This window comes from Lagenorhynchus albirostris, chromosome 16 (assembly GCF_949774975.1).
Source record: "Lagenorhynchus albirostris chromosome 16, mLagAlb1.1, whole genome shotgun sequence".
NCBI lineage: Eukaryota > Metazoa > Chordata > Mammalia > Artiodactyla > Delphinidae > Lagenorhynchus > Lagenorhynchus albirostris.
In genome coordinates this window covers 49,125,301-49,144,415 of record NC_083110.1, presented here as the reverse complement: position 1 = coordinate 49,144,415, position 19,115 = coordinate 49,125,301, and the positions used below count along the sequence as shown (strand labels likewise).

The following is a 19,115-nucleotide window of genomic DNA, read 5'->3' as shown; positions in this document are numbered from 1 at the left end:
ATAAACACTGGTCAACATAACATCCTAATGAACACATTTGTTCCATTCAGACTCTCACTCCCCCACTCCTTTCTTTTACTAAGAAAAATTAGGTTTTAAATGGCTTTGGAGATAGTAATCTCAGTTTCTCCTTGAACTGTAAAGAGACCTAAGTATTTTCACATAATTAAACACCTCAGAGATGAGAAGCCAGAAACAGAGGTCTTTTCACCCCATCCCAAAGTAAAGCTCCTTGCTCCTCTGGCAACCTGTCTCAAGCATTCATGCACCAGAATTACCTGAGTGCTCTGAAAAATACAGATTCCTAGGACTCACCACAAATCAACTCAGAATGCCTGAGGTGGGGCCCAGGGATATGCATTTATTATTATTATTTTTTACTTACTAATTAACTTTATTTTTTTTCCAGGAATTTTAAATTTCCTTTTTTTTCCCCCCACAACTCACCCACACACACTGTATTTTATTTTTACAAGACAAACAAATTGACACCAAGCATTGTAAATGGATGACCGCAACAAAAGCAACAATGATTGCAATTACCAAACACGAAACACACTCATACTATGTCATAATATTGACATTCAGTCCAGGAATCCTCCACTGTAACAGCTCCTTTACTTTGCAGTGAAAATTGATTTGTATATTTTTTGCCTCTGAGTCCTTGTGGGATATTTTTTTTATTAAAACGGAGAGTCACAAAAATTATAATCATCCTCATCAGTTCACTCAGCCCCATATAATTAATTTTTTTTATCTTGATCTTTTGTTAGCACTTTTATGAATTCATCAGTTTTCCATTGACCAGCTCCCACAGGTTAGTCTTTTATCCACAGCACCTGAGCACTTTGGCTCTATGACCTAATCAAGGTTATATTGTTACTAATAACCAGTCTCATATAACCTATCTTGGGACATTTTGGAAACTTTTTGAATAAAAATTGTTCCAGTAAGCATGCTGTTTAAGAAGACAGTAAGCATGTCATGTGCTAATTATGGCCTGTGACACCATAAAATAAAAGTGCATTACTGAATGCTTTCAATTTCTTATAATGATGGGAAGGTGGCATGTCATGGGGCCTTTTTAGCCCCAGACATCACTCCAGAGAATTCCAAACAGATATAGACAAGGGCAATTAGGACCCGGATCCTTTCCTCTCAGGCTGTTTACCCATGGGAATAGGATGTCCTGAAGCAACACTTCCCTCAAGTGACGTGTCGATAAGTCTGGTTATCAGAAAGATATTATTGGTGGTGTGATACGCAGGGCATTTACATTTTCTTGATAGGGTTAGTCATATGAAAGCTGACAAAGAAGGAAAAGGAGCAGTGGTGTGGTGCAATGTCAACAGACAGCTGTCCCCTGGCTTCCCGATAAATAGGATGACTTGCATTGCTGAGCGGTGTGGTCACTGCCAAAGGAATGGCCCTCTCACATTTCTTCCTGATTCACATATTCAGTGGGGTTACTTGTCATCCCCTCCCTCTCCTGCTTCCCAGACACTGAGTCTGGAATGAAACTTCACCTGCCTCTGAGCTGGCCCCGGGTGGGGGCAGGGGTGTTACTTGGGTTCCCAGGTTGGAAGATTAGCTCACCCGGCCCTAGCTATATAAGCTGATCAGAGCAAGGGGGCTCCCCAGGGCCGACTCAACGTTTCAACCCCCAGGAGGAAAACAGACAGAGGAACTTTAGGTCAACATGATGGTTCTGAAAGTAGAAGAGCTGGTATGTAAAGCACATTATTTCTACGAAGTGAAAAATGGGGCAGCCTTGATTTTTATTTGAAAATTGAAATGCCCTTTTCTTTCTTGCATAATGTGCTGGTACTCTGAAAATGTCATATATGGAAAATGGTTGGTTTATGTGATGAAATAAGTGAAACTGGAAAAAGGGAGCTGGCAGTAATGAATTCTCTACATATTTCCTATCTATTATCTTCTCCTTTGCTTTTATTACTAAAGTGTGTAATCATGTATAGTTACCAAAATGCCTTAGGGGAGAAGTTCTATTGCAAGAATATATGTCTGGAAACTATAACTCAAGGCAAGGGATCATCAACCTAAAATGAAAGAATTTTAAATAATCGGTGGGGATGCGGAGGACAGATTGTGATTTTCCTAGGAGAAATGTGATTAAGTAGATTAAAAGTAGATTTAAACATTTCAACCTAACCTAAACCTTGATTTAACCAAGAGAGGGGGACAAGCATCTGAAGGTTATCCTGGAACACTGCAGCAACTCGTTGCTGCCTGAGATAGGAGAATGTGCTGCAATGGAGGCCACTGTCAGCAGGGAGGGAGGGCTGGGGGCTGCCTGCAGCATCTTCTGTGGAGAATGACCCCAGGACAGGCCTGCTACTTCTGACCCTGCCATCTTCCCTTGTAGGTTACAGGGAAGAAGAATGGCAGTGGGGACGCTGGGGAGTTCCTTCCTGAGGATTTCAGAGATGGAGAGTATGAAGCTACTGTCACTTTAGAGAAGCAAGACGACCTGAAAACACTTCCAGCCCACTTTGTGAGCCTGCGGGAGCAACAGTGGAAAACTGAGAAACAGCGAGAGGCAGAGGTAAGACCCTTCCATGAAATTCATGCGTGGGAGGTTGGGGACGGGGCAGAGGATGGAGGTGCCAGACAGGAAGGAGAAGAGAGAGAAACCAAACAAATGCGACCATTCCAAAGATGTTTCTTTACCAGATTCTAACCTATAAAGAGGCAACTTCTATGTGACAGGTTGCAGAAAATAATTCTTTGGCAAGACTATGACCTCTGGATTCCAAATCAATCACTGTATGTTCTGTGACTGTGTTTTGATTGAAAGACTTGGAAAGAGAAATGTGTCCAGTGAATTTCTGATGTCTTACACTGTCTGGTTAATCCCAAACAAGGGAGCCTTCTTTTTCTTAGTAATGTGGTTTGTGGTCCAAGGATCATTGTTTGACTGTGGCCGCTTTCTGTGTTGACAAAATGTGTTGCTGGGTGAATTTTCATTACTTACTAACCACAGATAAAACATGCATTTGTTAGCTGTAGTCCAGGATAGTCTATTTCATGAGCCCTGCTTAGTGGGCCACCTGAAAGACAATGGCATTGAAATTTTAGAGCTTAAAACTTATTAGTGGAGTCTTCTGGGTAAAAAAAAAAAAAAAAAATTCATGAGCATGATACAAAATTCTACAGAAATCTGGGGTTTGTTTATGGAAATAATTACAAAATCATCACTTAGAGACTAGATCCTATCTCCAGTGAAAAGCTGATGCTATGAGAAAGGAAAGTGAAGATGAAGGCAATTAGCGGAAAAATTTGACCCCTAAGTACTTGAATAAGAAATCACTAAATCCAAGTCAAAGACTTATTATAAATTTTTTATCTTTTTGCGCAAACTGTTCACGTACTTAGCTCAGACCTTGCAGATTCTGTTTTGACACAACCAGAATGCTTGTCAGTAGAACTCACTGTATTTTGAAACATGGATTTCTTTTTTAGCTCAAGAAGAAAAAACTAGAACAAAGATCAAAGCTTGAAAATTTAGAAGACCTTGAAATCATCATTCAACTGAAGAAAAGGAAAAAATACAGGAAAACTAAAGTTCCAGTTGTGAAGGAACCTGAACCCGAAATCATCGTAAGGGCTGCTTGGTTTTGCAGTATTACACCTCGGCATTAGGCTACAGGGGAATAAATATCTGTGGAGGGTGTGATTGAATGTTGGAAAACCCATGGTAACTCTCACACTGTTTTTTCGGCTTTAGACAGAACCTGTGGATGTGCCTAGTTTTCTGAAGGCTGCCCTGGAGAATAAACTGCCAGTAGTAGAAAAATTCTTGTCAGACAAGAACAATCCAGATGTCTGTGATGAGGTAAGGCTTATACAAAGCACTGCAAAATCCAGCTCATTAATTTTGTGTTTCTTATGCCTTGCTGCAGCCTTGCTAATCTAGTGCCAAAAATCAATCCACCTGAAACAGTCTCCCCAGCTGTTGCCACATATGCCAATAGCATAACAGGGGAGTGCAGTGGTCCAAAAAAAGAAAATGCTGGATTAGTGCTAGGGATTGCATTGTTTTTTGCACTCTAATATACTTCTGACTGCTTTTTCAGCTTGTCTTCAATTTTTAGATCTTTGGGATAGACTCTTAATATGGCAGGACCAACGAGTCACCAATGGAGAAATATATTATTAGCATTATCTTTGATTGGACTCAAATACATCAGCTCCACACAGGGAATCTGTAGACTGGAGTTCAAGTGCTAGCTCTATCACTACTGGCCTATTTGATTTTTAGCAGCCAATCTGCATTTTCTGGACCTCAGTTTCCTTATCTGAAAATAGAGGGCATTGGAGTGAAATGCCTAAAAGGTGTTCCAGTACGGTCTATTAATCCATTTATATGAAGCCATTTACCAGAAATCACTAACCCTTTTTGTATCCTTTCCCCCATGAATTGGAATAAGGAATCATTTCTGAAGTTGAATGAAAAATGTCTCCCATTTTCCTAAAAATGAATTGAATGCTTTTTGATATTCAACCTATCAACTGTCCCAGATGGAAGAAAACAGCCTGAACTGCATGGCAAATACTACAGACACCATGAAGGCACAAAATACAAGAAAGGGAAATGTCAGCATTTAGGTAGTTTTGAATCTTTAAGCCCATGTGCCTCGATGTAGACCTCGAAGCACTTAGAAATGTATGTTGCAGGAGGCGCAAATCTCAGTTGCAGAATAATTGTTGTAGACGACAAGTTTAGTAAATTTGACATTTCTAATTCATAAAGAAGCACTCAAGTTTCTATCAGCTAGGTCATCAGAGTCCCCAGCTTCATACTTCTTAGAAAGGATTTATGCTCATTTTTATATGCATCGCTCCCTCTCTCTTTCTTAAATCTCTATTTTGACAGTATAAACGGACAGCTCTTCATAGAGCATGCTTAGAAGGACATTTGGCAATTGTGGAGAAGTTAATAGAAGCTGGAGCCCAGATTGAATTCCGTGATATGGTAAATATATTTCTTTGTTTGGAAGTGAGCCAAAGTAAGTAGACTATATGAAACTTGAGGAAACCTACAATGGAAAAGGGGGCTGACTGTATTGAAAATTGATCTGCAAGAACTAGGCAGAAGCTCGTTTCTCCGTACAAAGGGAAGTTGGGAGATGGGACTAGGTCATGTGGGAAGTATTTTCTACACATACTGAAAGGAGAGGAGTGTTCCAGGGAAACGAAGGAAGTGAGAGCTGCTGGACAGAATTCAATAACCTCATCGAAGACTTGGGTCATTATCAAGTCAGTAGCCTTACTGAGAAGTAACGCAGTCAACACTTGCCTTTCAGCCTCCATGTCCTTCCACCATATGTGGCCGCCTGCTCCTGGCCCCTTGGCTGCCAACAGCATCTCAGAATTCTCTAGCTGCACACCTTATATGATAGATGCTGATTGCCATCTGTGAGATTTGGGGCTAGACTGCATACAAAATGAATTTCATCTACGGAAAGTAGCTGCTATTCAGACCTCAGTAATTCAACCACTGTGATTTCTACACAGACCGGTACACAGCATATTTTACGACCTGAAGATTGAGCTGGGAAAATGCTTTATTTAAATACAGCTCAATTTGACTTTTCAGCAAAGTGGAAAAGGGACTGGAAAAGTCCAAAGGAACTGGCCAAAACTGAACCCAAAAGACGTACACACAGAAAAACAAGGAAAGAAACAAAATATAAAGTTTGTATAGAAAGACACAAAAATTCACGAGCATGGGATTTGGAGGGCCAGGGATATACCAGACTTGCTCCTGTGAGTACGTGCAGTGACCACGAGTGCTGGCGGCCAAGGCGCAGAGGGTGTGCTGGCACAAATGGCAGGGGGCCAGCAAGGGATGAGGAGGAACAACAGGGACAGGGAGAGCTGTCAGATCCAGACGAACATCTTTTGGAAGGGACTACTTTTATTCTGCCAGAAGTTTAAAATACATTTGTCTAGAACTTTTGAGTCTACCTGGCAAAAGCGGTTAAAAGTTCCAGGCAGACTGTGGGTTAGAATATCTCTTCTGCCACTTACTAGCTGTGTTTCCTTGGGCAAGAAACTTGAATATTCGGAGCCTTGTTTTTCTCATCTGCAAAACGAGCACAGAATACCCACTTCATAATGTTGCTGGGAGCATCACTGTGTCTGAAGTACGCGGCACTATGTTGGCACGAGGAAATTCCCAATAAATTGTAGTTCTTATCCTCTTTTAAAAAGATTTATTAGGTTTATTAAGAACCTCCTAACGATGCAAATACGCACATAGATACAGACACAGGAGCGCATACACTCACATTCACACACTTAAGACTTTAGCCAAAACATTAGGCAAGAGCCTTCGACTACAATAGTTACAACTGGCAACCTAGACACGGACAGCCCAGTGTCACCCACGGATGCCCTAGCAAACCTGGCGTTCCTGGGCTTTAGAAACGAAGTACTAATTCCTCTGTCTAGGTTCTTCTTTCACTAACTCCTGTCCTTTTACCTTCCCGGTATAGCTTGAATCCACAGCCATTCACTGGGCAAGCCGCGGAGGAAACCTGGATGTCTTAAAACTGTTGCTGAACAAAGGAGCAAAAATCAGTGCGCGGGATAAGGTATTTCTCCTCCTCCTGTCCCCCTCCTTCTTCCCCTCCTCCACCCTGTCCCTCCTCCACTTCTCCCCTTCACACATGCCTTGGGGTCTGGGCAGCCTTTGTCCTCAAGCCCAGGGACACAGCAGGCTCTTGCATTTTGCAGTTGCTCAGCACGGCGCTGCACGTGGCGGTGAGGACCGGCCACTACGAGTGCGCAGAGCATATCATCGCCTGCGAGGCGGAACTCAACGCCAAGGACCGAGTGAGTAGCCCGGCAGAGTTTGGCCTCCTAAAGCTTCACTCATTTACATATTTGGAATAACTGCCCCAGCCGGGCACCCTTGCGGGACCCACTTCCTAGCCTCAGGCCCACCTTGTCTGTTCACTCTGCTTCTCTAGGAAGGAGATACCCCCCTGCATGACGCCGTGAGGCTGAACCGGTACAAGATGATCAGACTCCTGATCATGTATGGCGCCGACCTCAACATCAAGAACTGTGTAAGTGCTCAAGCAAGGGGCCCTGCTTGCCAGCTTTCTAATGAACAGAAATATGGCTCACAGACTTGAAAAGATTCTTACAACGGTAGTGTTGACATTTCAGGGGTCTCTTGATGGTTTAAATGCCCCTGGTCATTCCCATAAGGACATTGCTGAGTTTGGCAAGGACTCAGATCACCTGGTCAGAGATGGGGAAGCCATCGTGACTGCTATGACCTCGGTGCCTAATATAGCCTGTAGTAATTCTTTAAAAATTTGGCCTTGAAGATAAAAGATGGCCAAACCGCCCACGCTTACAGACATAAGCACAGTCTGCCTTGGCCATCCCTGGCTGAGCAAGGTTTGGGGTAGTCAGGAATAAAGACACCCACCATTGCTGAAGTTGTCAAAAATTCCACAGTGGTCAATGCAACCAAAGGCCAAGGAACTCAAATTAATCAACGTCTAATCCAAGTAATTCTGAATAGTCCTCCCCTCCTTACAGCAGCATGACAGGCTACCACTTTTTCCAGGGGGAGCCATGCTTTTGCCTTTTTTTTTTTTCTTTTTTTTTTTTTCGGTACGCGGGCCTCTCACTGTTGCGGCCTCTCCCGCTGCGGAGCACAGGCTCCGGACGCGCAGGCTCAGCGGCCATGGCTCACGGGCCCAGCCGCTCCGCGGCATGTGGGATCTTCCCGGACCGGGGCACGAACCCGTGTCCCCTGCATCGGCAGGCGGACTCTCAACCACTGCGCCACCAGGGAAGCTCCATTGCCTATATTTTTGAGATAATTTCTGTTCATTCTCCTCTTTGGTTTATCTGCACATCCCTCAAAATACTTTCCTGTATTTAGGCCCTGAAAATGCTTGTATAAGTCCCCTTTATAAGTACGTATTAATTAAGCTTCATCTGTAAGCCAGGGAATGTAACCAAATTTTCCTCATGGTCCCAATCCCCACTCAAGCATCATCTAAGCTTTAAAAATATCACTGGGAGGGGGCTTCCCTGGTGGCACAGTGGTTGAGAGTCCACCTGCCAATTCAGGAGACACGGGTTCGTGCCCCGGTCTGGGAAGATCCCACATGCCGTGGAGCGGCTGGATCCGTGAGCCATGGCCGCTGAGCCTGAGCGTCTGGAGCCTGTGCTCCGCAACGGGAGAGGCCACAACAGTGAGAGACCCGCGTACCGCAAAAAAATAAATAAATAAATAAATAATTTAAACTATCAGAAAGAGTAGATTTAATGAAATCCCCAAGGCTGCAGAAAATATGATTTTTTTTTCAGGCAGTGAGAGACACTACCTGCAGAGATAAATAGCGTACAGATTTGGGGAGACTGTGTAAGTAGCCAGGGAATCACGAGATAAATTTCAATACAGAGGAGTTCGAGGAATTCATGAAAGAATAGCTCCAAATATACAAATAGTGCTCAGGGCTCTGAATTATCAGTAAGACCCCAGCATAAAGGTTCTGGAACTGTTAATGTCACTGACCCAATGGATGGATGTTCCCAAAAAAGACCACTAAGCTATTGGACACCATCTTGAAGGGAACTGGAAACAATACATTACTGTATTGTTGTCCAAAACTCTGTCTTCATGTTTGCTGATGAGTGTCCTCAAGGTGCGATGCTACAAGGTGAGAAGGTCCAGAATGAAGGTTGCAGGGCCACTAACTCAAATCCGCACAGGTTCCAGGCAGATGGCATAGATGACTTACATGGTGGCTGCTGGTGCCATGCACACAGCTTACTTAAAGGTAGCAGCCCTTCCCCAACTCGGCCCATTGCTGCTCCGTGAAACCATGGGAATTGTGCTGCCAGGTCTCCCAGTTTTTTCACAGAGATCACAAATTCAGCTGGGAAATCTCTTAATTTCCAACTGTTGCCAATTAATTCCAGGTTTAAAAAAAATCTAAGCTCTGTTTGGGCCAAAACAGGTCTCTAGCTTTATTTGCATCTCAAAGCTGCCAGTCTGCAGTCTCTGGGATAAAGAGAGACTTCTGAATGAATAGAGATGGAAAATTTTAGGACTTCTCAAATTTAAAGACAAGAGTTGAGAGGTGACACAGTTTTAATTGTTGTAAATATCTTGAGATGTATGCTTAAGGTAAAAAACTTTTGGTCTCAAAAGTTATTTATTCATACATCATTGATATCATCTCCAAGAAAAATAAATTTCCTGGGAGAGACCAATGTAAGTTCCGAGCAGCTGTGAAAAATCTACCCCTTGGAGTGGTACTTGTGTACTTAGGCCAAGGTGTTGAAGCAGCTCATTCTCCTCCAGTTTTTATCAATCAGGAATCATTTTCCAAATTGATAGGAAGTGGTTCTTGTCCAAGAGGGATACTACTACCTCCCCACACCCATTTTGCAGGATACTGGGTAAGTATGGAGGCATTTTTTGAGTTTGAAAATGACTTGGCTTACTCTTGCTGTTTAGTGTCTAGGGACTGGGGATTTTTACCACCACCTGGGATATCCCACAGGAAAGAAAACCATTGCTAATCTGAAATGCCAAAAGCATTCCCGTGAGAAACAGTGAAGGGCTGGTTTGAATATAAACTGCAAATCACTCATAATGGAAAACATAAAACACTTCAATAACATACACCTATCCATTACCTCATTAAATACACACACACACACACACACACACACACGAGATGAATTTATAGACGCCTCCCCCCTGGAAGTCAAATTCCCTCCTCTATTTTGATTAGGCTGGGAAGACCCCGATAGATCTGGTGCTACAGTGGCAGAATGGAACCAAAGCAATATTTGACAGCCTCAAAGAGAACTCCTACAAAGCCTCTCGCATAGAGACATTCTGAGGAAAACGACGATAGAAGCTTCCATTGGCTGCTCTTCACCGCCCCAAAGAGCAACTCATCATGAAAACCAGCTTCTCTTTATCAACTGTTGTAAAGCGGCACCTAATTATGTTTTGAGAAAGCACAGGGACGTAGGTATTGACATTTCCCTTAGTGAAACCCACTCTATTTATTTGTATTTATTACTGTTTATTTATTTATTTACTGTGATACCACCGACATTCAGATCCTTTGTGGTCACCCATTTGGAGAACAAGCTTAGTTTCTATGGGATGCATCAGAGCCTCTTCCCATAGGTAGCCCTTAAACTGTGTTAACCAGAAGTGCTGTCAGTGCCGACTTACGTGTCACCTCGCTCATGGAAGATGTTTCAGGGTGTTTTTGAAAGACAAAGGGGATTATTGCAGCCTTCTTTTCTCCTGAATTTTTCATGCTGAAGTGTGAGGCCATGGAAAGCCTGTAGCGACAGGAAAGGAAACAGAATGAAAGTGATTCTGTGAGGACTGTAAAGCCCGCCATTCGACGCCTGGGCCTGGTCATTCCTACTAGGTCGCACGCTGTACGTACCAAGGTAAAGAGAATGTCTTGAGTGTAAGTGGAAGGAGCGGGCCGCTGGGCCGTGCAGAACTGAATGAGTTCAAAAGAGATGAAAGTAACTGCGAATTGTAAATGTGTAAATGTATATTATGCTGTATGTATATTTTATGTTCATAATAAAAGCAAATCCTAACCCTCTTTCCTCCTTTTAGTGAGAATCATGCAAAAAGGCCATTTAGATGGGGTTTTCTTTGTCTTCCAAGCTTTTCATATTAGGAGTGTCCTGTAGAACCGCACCTCTCAGTATTTAACGTGTACACAGATCACCTGAGGATCTTGTTAAAATTCAGATTCCGATTCCTCCAGTGTGGGTGGGGCCTGAGATTCTGCATTTCTGACAAGCCCCCAGGCGATGCAGAAGTGGTGGTATAGCACAGCCACATTGAGCAGCACAGCTGGGAAAACCATAAAGATACCCAGGAGTTCAAGCTTTTTTGGCCCCAGTGATGGGGAGAAAGAGACCTCTGGTGGGCAAAATGATTACTGCAAGTTAAGGTGTTCCCTTAAGATGTTCCCCTGGGGCTTGACTAATCTGAGGATTAACAGTTATTGTGCACACCCGCGGTAATGGCAAAGCCTGCCCACGAGAAAACACACCTGGCCAATGACTGTTGACCTCCAAGGGGAGCTACTTTGCTGCCACGTGCTGGGCCAGGTGCTATGACCTGTGACGAGAAAACCAAACTGTCCCCGTCCTGCCTTCCTGGAATAGATGAATATTAAAGAAATAATCACAGAAATAAATATACGGTAACAATCTGCAGTAAGTATATAAAGAAGTAAAAAGTACGGAGTGCTGAGAGTCTAAGCTGTGGAGGCCCGTCATTCGATGGGGAGGCCGCGGAGAGGGTTTCTACAAAGACTTCTTTGAGGTGGGAACCTTTCAGGGGAGTCTGAAGGATAAACTGGAGTTACTCAAGCACAGTGTTCAGGCAGCAGAGAGAACACAGAAAAGGGCATGGTTATGGGAAAAGTATGAAGGCCAACATGAAACACTCGCACTAGTACCCCTCCCATAAAACACCCCAGATAGGATAAAACTCATAACCTCTTTGCTATGCCTCTAACACTTTGAGAGGGCATGTAGGCACAGTCCATAACCAGAAGATCCTCCAGTTAGCTGATCGTGGAGTTGTGAGGATGGTTTGAAATATTTTTGTACCTTTTCTATCTAGTCTCTGAACAATCTGTAGAGTCCACCTCCTGGGGGCGTCAGGAGCTTCATTCTCTCTGTTATCTCCCTCTCAATCCCCTTCCGCCACCCCCTGCTCTCCCTTGAGGGTCCTGGCTCTAACCCGTCAGATCCTTAAGGCTTGGGGTCCTTCCATTTCTTCCAAGCACCTACAACATAGGCAGCATCTCCACTGCTGCAATGATGTCTCCCACAGCATAGCTTGGGTGTGTTATTATTTACGTGGCTAAGTTTTCTCTTGATGTCTTCCTCAAATTCCCCTCCCCACAAGAGCTGGAAGTAAGGGGTTAAAACACTTTTGTGTTGCTGTATATAAAGATTTGCACTAGTACAGAGGTAGGGGGCATGAGAATCAACATGGAATAAGTCCCATTATAACAAGGCCAACTCAGTGACCTTTGCTAATGGAAAAGATAAACACTTCAGGCAAAATCTTCAAGTTTCTGTCACACTGGCGGTCAACATTTTTTTTTTTTTTTTCGGTACACGGGCCTCTCACTGTTGCGGCCTCTCCCGTTGCAGAGCACAGGTTCCGGACGCACAGGCTCAGCGGCCATGGCTCACGGGCCTAGTCTCTCCGTGGCATGTGGGATCTTCCCGGACCGGGGCACGAACCCGTGTCCCCTGCATCGGCAGGCGGACTCTCAACCACTGCGCCACCAGGGAAGGCCCTGACGGTCAACTTTTATAAGCTCCCTGTCTTCCCACCTAAGCCAGCTCCCACCTAAGCCAGACCCACAGTCTGCGTCTTGTGTCCTTTTACCAGTGAAGGGAATGTCCCACTGGCCGATGGAGACTCTTGGAAGTTGTTCTAGACTTTCCCTTTGCCTCATCCCTCTTTCAACCAACCACCAAGACTTCTTACCAAGCATACTACCTAAGGGGTGCTGTAATCTGTCCACTTCCTCTCATCCTAGGGGCCACTCCCCTAGTTCAGATCACCACAGCAGCTCCCAGATTACTCAAACGCCCTCAGCTCACTTCCCTCCAGTCTGTTCCTCAAGTTGCAGCCAGGGTGATTTTTCTAAAATGCAAATATGATCAAGTCATTCTCCACTTCAAAACTTTTCAGTGGCTGCCCACTTCTCTCAGGATGAAATAAAAGTGCCTTAACGTTTTCTAAAACTCTTGAAATCTGGCTGCCGTTAACTCTTTATTCTCATCTATTTCTCATTACTTTCCTAGCTAAACAGCAAATTTCAACTCTACTGAATTTTCAGTTTCTTAAAAAATCCAGGCACTAGCTTTTGTTCTCATATATTGTGCCAACTCCCTGGAAGGCTCTTCTTCCCACCCCACTGCATCATTTCTCCTCATTCCTCCCCTTCAGGGTAGCTGTATGTCCTCCAGGAAGCCATCCTTAACTCTTACTAAGACTTTGTTAGTCTCAAGTGTGTTCCTGCTGTACTTTTTTTCTCCATGTCATAACATCTGTCATACTGCCTTTATCCCACAAATGAAAAAATTTCCTCTCCCCTTGAACAAGCAATACATGCTCGTTAAGTATTAAGCCAATTATAGAAATGAATGAAGAAAGCAAACATCACCAATAATCCTAATTTAATGACGCTGATTATTTCTGTGCACATTACGTATGGGCACTGTACATTTAGCTTTATAACTCTTTTCAATTGAACAACTTATTCTAGACATCTTTATAAATGGTAGTCTTATGTTTCAATGTACAATGGATCATTTAACCAATCCTATCATTATTGGACATTCAGGTTGTTTCCATTTTCCCATTTTAGACATTGTTGCAATGAATATTCTTATCCATGCATCCTTTACACCTAACCAGTTATTTCTGAAGAAATACATTTATAGAAATACCTATAAGGTTGGTATCAAATTATCCCTTCCACAATGTTATTGCCTTTCCCCACAATCATGAAAATACTCACTTTATAAATGTTTTATTTTTTCAACCCAATTAGCAAAAGAAAGATATATTTTTGATTATTTTCCCTTGATTACTAAAAAAGTTCAGCATCTTCAGGTTTATTGAGCATTTTTCTGGGCCAATCTTCCTTGCTCAATTTTCTATTAAGTCAGGTTCCCTGGAAGCGGTGCTTGAAATAAGGATTCTTGTGGAAGTGATTTCTTGACAGTGGTCTATAAGGGACTGAGGAAGACAGGACAGGGCAAGAGAAGAAAAGAGGCAAAGACATGGTTTAAGAAGTCTCTCCTAAACCTAATCCCATGGGGAGCTCAGGAGCATAAACTGCACCACAGAGGCCAGAAGGCCAGGCTGTAAGGCCCTGCTCAGGCATTCACCATGGGCCAACCTCCAGGGGAGGGTGAGGATAAACAATTAATATCCAACATCTGCAGCAGCTGGAGAAGGGGTACACCAGCCTGGTAAAAAGGATCTGGGGCTTCCCTGGTGGTGCAGTGGTTGGGAGTCCGCCTGCCGATGCAGGGGACACGGGTTTGTGCCCCAGTCCGGGAAGATCCCACATGCCATGGAGCGGCTGGGCCCATGAGCCATGGCCGCTGAGCCTATGCTCCGCAACGGGAGAGGCCACAATGGTGAGAGGCCCGCATACCGCAAAAAAAAAAAAAAAAAAAAAGGATCTGGATGGACACTAGCAGTATTTGTCATGTTGCATATTTGTTTTTTAAAAGCAATTTCTTTAAAGAAGCATATTCCTCTCTGGAATATGCACTGTAAATGTTCCTTCCTAGTTGTTTGTACTTTTCTAACACTAAATTTTTATAGACAAATTGATCAAGCTTTTATGTTTCCTGGCTTTGGTGACCACGTTTAGGTCTTTTCCAATCCAAGCTTATTTTCTTTTTAAATAATTACCTTTTTCTTTAGTATTTTACACTTTAAAAAAATTTAAATCTTTAATCCACCTAAATTTATTATGTGTGTGTACTGGGTATGAGGTAGGGAATGGACTTGTTTTCCCTAAATGACAGAATAACAGCTGACATTTAGTAGGTACATTCTATATGACAGGTTCTGCTCTGGGCCTTCTACAAATTTTAATCCACTTAACCCTTGCAATAATGCCATAGGGAGAAGAGAAGAAGGAAGTGAGGCACAGAGTGGTTACATCACTTGTCCAAGGTTACAGGTAGTTAAGTACTAGCAAGTTGGAATTTTAACACAGGCAGTGTGTCCACAGTCTTTGCACTTAGCTGTACTGTACTGTGCTGTCCTGCCTCTCCTGCCAGGTAACCAGTTGTTCCAACACCACTTACTGAACAATCCATCATTACTTCCTATAACTGAAGTGTTCCGGACTCCCAGCTCTTTCATTCTTCTATATGAATTTCTGTACCAATTATACACTGTTTTAGTTACTAGAGTTCTGTTGTACTCTGTAATACTCAGCTGTACAAGTGTCTTTCATTGTTTTTCTACAAAATTCCCTAGCTATTCTCAAACTTTTTTCTTTCAAAATAGCAAGCCTAAAAAGAAAACCTATACACAAGCAAACAAAAATACATACAGACACTTTTTTTTGGATTTTGTTAAATTCATAGATTAAATCGGGGGAGAATTTGATGTACCACATCTTCCTTCATGTATTCCAGTCTAATTTCCCACGTCACTTTTATTTAACAGTTTTCCTCACAGAGTCCCATCATTTCTTGGTAATTTATGTCTTTGTGATTAGGGCCACGTTTTTTTTTGTTGTTTTTTTTTTTTTTCCATTTTAAAGTAGACTTGTTTTATTTTTTAAAATTTTTATAAATTTTTTAACATCTTTATTGGAGTATAATTGCTTGACAATGGTGTGTTACTTTCTGCTTTATAACAAAGTGAATCAGTTATACATATACATATATCCCCATATCTCTTCCCTCTTGCACCTCCCTCCCTCCCACCCTCCCTATTCCACCCCTCTAGGTGATCACAAAGCACCGAGCTGATCTCCCTGTGCTATGCAGCTGCTTCCCACTATCTATTTTACATTTGGTAGTGTATGTATGTCCATGCCACTCTCTCACTTTCTCCCAGCTTACCCTTCCCCCTCCTCGTATCCTCAAGTCTGTTCTCTAGTAGGTCTGCGTCTTTATTCCAGTCTTGCCCCTAGGTTCTTCATGACCGTTTTTTTTTTTGTTTTTTAGATTCCATGTATATGTGTTAGCATATGGTATTTTTCTCTTTCTGACTTACTTAACTCTGTATGACAGACTCTAGTCACATCCACCTCACTACAAATGATTCAATTTTGTTTCTTTTTATGGCTGAGTAATATTTCATTGTATATATGTGCCACATCTTCTTTATCCATTCATCTGTCTATGGACACTTAGGTTGCTTCCATGTCTTGGCTATTGTAAATAGAGCTGCAATGAACATTGTGGCACATGACTCTTTTCGAATTATGGTTTTCTCAGGGTATATGCCCAGTAGTGCGATTGCTGGGTTATATGGTAGTTCTATTTTTAGTTTTTTAAGGAACCTCCATACTGTTCTCCATAGTGGCTGTATCAATTTACATTCCCACCAACAGTGCAAGAGGGTTCCCTTTTCTCCACACCCTCTCCAGCATTTATTGTTTGTAGATTTCTTGATGATGGCCATTCTGACTGGTGTGAGATGATGTCACATTGTAGTTTTGATTTGCATTTCTCTAATGATTAATGATGTTGAGCATTCTTTCATGTGCTTGTTGGCAATCTGTATATCATCTTTGGAGAAATGTCTATTTAGGTCTTCTGCCCATTAGGTCTTCTGTCTTTTCTTCGTCTTGTTTATGGTTTCCTTTGCTGTGCAAAAGCTTTTAAGTTTCATTAGGTCCCATTTGTTTTTGTTTTTATTTCCATTTCTCTAGGAGGTGGGTCAAAAAGGACCTTACTGTGATTTATCTCATAGAATGTTCTGCCTATGTTTTCCTCTAGGAGTTTGATAGTGTTTGGCCTTACATTTACGTCTTTAATCCATTTTGAGTGTATTTTTATGTATGGTGTTAGGGAGTGTTCTAATTTCATTCTTTTACATGTAGCTGTCCAGTTTTCCCAACACCACTTATTGAAGAGGCTGTCTTTTCTCCACTGTATATTCCTGCCTCCTTTATCAAAGATAAGGTGGCCATATGTGTGTGGGTTTATCTCTGGGCTTTCTTGATCTATATTTCTGTTTTTATGCCAGTACCATACTGTCTTGATGACTGTAGCTTTGTAGTATAGTCTGAACTCAGGGAGCCTGATACCTCCAGCTCCGTTTTTCTTTCTGAAGATTGCTTTGGCTATTCGGGGTCTTTTGTGTTTCCATAAAAATTGTGAAATTTTTTGTTCTACTTCTGTGAAAAATGCCAGTGGTAGTTTGATAGGGGATTGCATTGAATCTGTAGATTGCTTTGGGTAGTAGAGTCATTTTCACAATGTTCATTCTTCCAATGCAAGAACATGGTATATCTCTCCATTTGTTTGTATTATCTTTAATTTCTTTCATCAGTGTCTTATAATTTTCTGTATACAGGTCTTCTGTCTCGTTAGGAAGGTTTATTCCTATTTTACTTTTGTTGCAGTGGTAAATGGGAGTGTTATCTTAATTTCACTTTCAGATTTTTCATCATTAGTGTATAGGAATGCAAGAGATTTCTGTGCATTAATTTTGTATCCTGCACTTTACCAAATTCATTGATTCATTTTAGTAGTTTTCTGGTAGCATCTTTAGGATTCTCTATGTATAGTATCACGTCATCTGCAAACAGTGACAGCTTTAATTCCTTTCCGATTTGGATTCCTTTGTTTCCTTTTCTCTTCGGACTGCTGTGGCTAAAACTTCCAAAACTATGTTGAATAAGAATGGTGAGAGTGGGCAACCTTGTCCCTTTCCTGACCTTAGAGGAAATGGTTTCAGTCTTTCACTAGTGAGAATGACGGTGGCTGTGGGTTTGTCATATACAGCCTTCATTATGTTGAGGTAAGTTCCCTCTACGCCTACTTTCTGGAGGGCTTTTATCATAAATGGGTGTTGAATTTTGTCGAAAGCTTGCTCTGCATCTATTGAGATGATCATATGGTTTTTCTCCTTCAGTTAATATGGTGTATCACATTGATCGACTTGCACATACTGAAGAATCCTTGCGTTCCTGGGATAAACCCCACTTGATCATGGTGTATGATCCTTTTAATGTGCTGTTGGATTCTGTTTGCTAGTATTTTGCTGAGGATTTTTGCATCTATGTTCATCAGTAATACTGGCTTGTAGTTTTCTTTGTGACATCTTTGGTTTTGGTATCAGGGTGATGGTGGCCTCGTAGAGTGAGTTTGGGAGTGTTCCTCCCTCTGCTACATTTTGGAAGAGGTTGAGAAGGATGGGTGTTAGCTCTTCTCTAAATGTTTGATAGAATTTGCCTGCGAAGCCATCTGGTCCTGGGCTTTTGTTTGTTGGAAGATTTTAATCACAGTTTCAATTTCAGTGCTTGTGATTGGTTTCTTTATATTTTCTATTTCTTCCTTGCTCATTCCAAGGCTGAGCATTTCTAAGAATTTGTCCATTTCTTCCAGATTGTCCATTTTATTGGCATACAGTTGCTTGTAGTAATCTCTTATGATCCTTTGTATTTCTGCAGTGTCAGTTGTTACTTCTCCTTTTTCATTTCTAATTCTATTGATTTGAGTCTTCTCCCTTTTTTTCTTGATGAGTCTGGCTAATGGTTTATCAATTTTGTTTATCTTCTTAAAGAACCAGCTTTTAGTTTTATTGGTCTCTGCTATCATTTCCTTCATTTCTTTTGCATTTATTTCTGATCTGATCTTTATGATTTCTTTCCTTTTGCTAACTTTGGGGTGTTTTTTGTTCTTCCTTCTCTAATTGCTTTAGGTGTAAGGTTAGGTTGTTTATTTGAGATGTTTCTTGTTTCTTAAGGTAGGATTGTATTGCTATAAACTTCCCTCTTACAACTGCTTTTGTTGCATCCCATAGGTTTTGGGTCATCGTGTTTTCATTGTCATTTGTTTCTAGGTATTTTTTGATTTCCTCTTTGATTTCTTCATTGATCTCTTGGTTATTAAGTAGTGTATTGTTTAGCCTCCATGTGTTTGTATTTTTTACAGATGTTTTCCTGTAATTGATATCTAGTCTCATAGCGTTGTGGTTGGAAAAGATACTTGATACGATTTCAATTTTCTTAAATTTACCAAGGCTTGTTTTGTGACCCAAGATATGATCTATCCTCGAGAATGTTCCATGAGCACTTGAGAAGAAAGTGTATTCTGTTGTTGTTGGATGGAATGTCAACTATCAATTAAGTCCATCTAGTTTAATGTATCATTTAACGCTTGTGTTTCCTTATTTATTTTCATTTTGCATGATCTGTTCATTGGTGAAAGTGGGGTGTTAAAGTCCCCTACTATGATTGTGTTACTGTAGATTTCCCCTTTTATGGCTGTTAGTATTTGCCTTATGCATTGAGGTGCTCCTATGTTGGGTGCATAAATATTTACAA

General features: G+C 41.8%; 1 protein-coding gene across 1 annotated transcript; it reads left to right on the top strand.

Moving 5' to 3' along the window:
* Positions 1-1,569: 1,569 nt before the first annotated feature.
* ANKRD1 (ankyrin repeat domain 1) lies at positions 1,570-10,643 on the top strand. The gene is made up of 9 exons (XM_060125400.1): positions 1,570-1,726; positions 2,387-2,566; positions 3,484-3,621; positions 3,749-3,856; positions 4,898-4,996; positions 6,522-6,620; positions 6,763-6,861; positions 6,999-7,097; positions 9,798-10,643. Exons 1-9 carry the CDS (start codon positions 1,700-1,702, stop codon positions 9,906-9,908), a joined length of 960 nt encoding a protein of 319 aa, XP_059981383.1. The 5' UTR covers positions 1,570-1,699; the 3' UTR covers positions 9,909-10,643.
* The last annotated feature ends 8,472 nt before the right edge of the window (positions 10,644-19,115 follow it).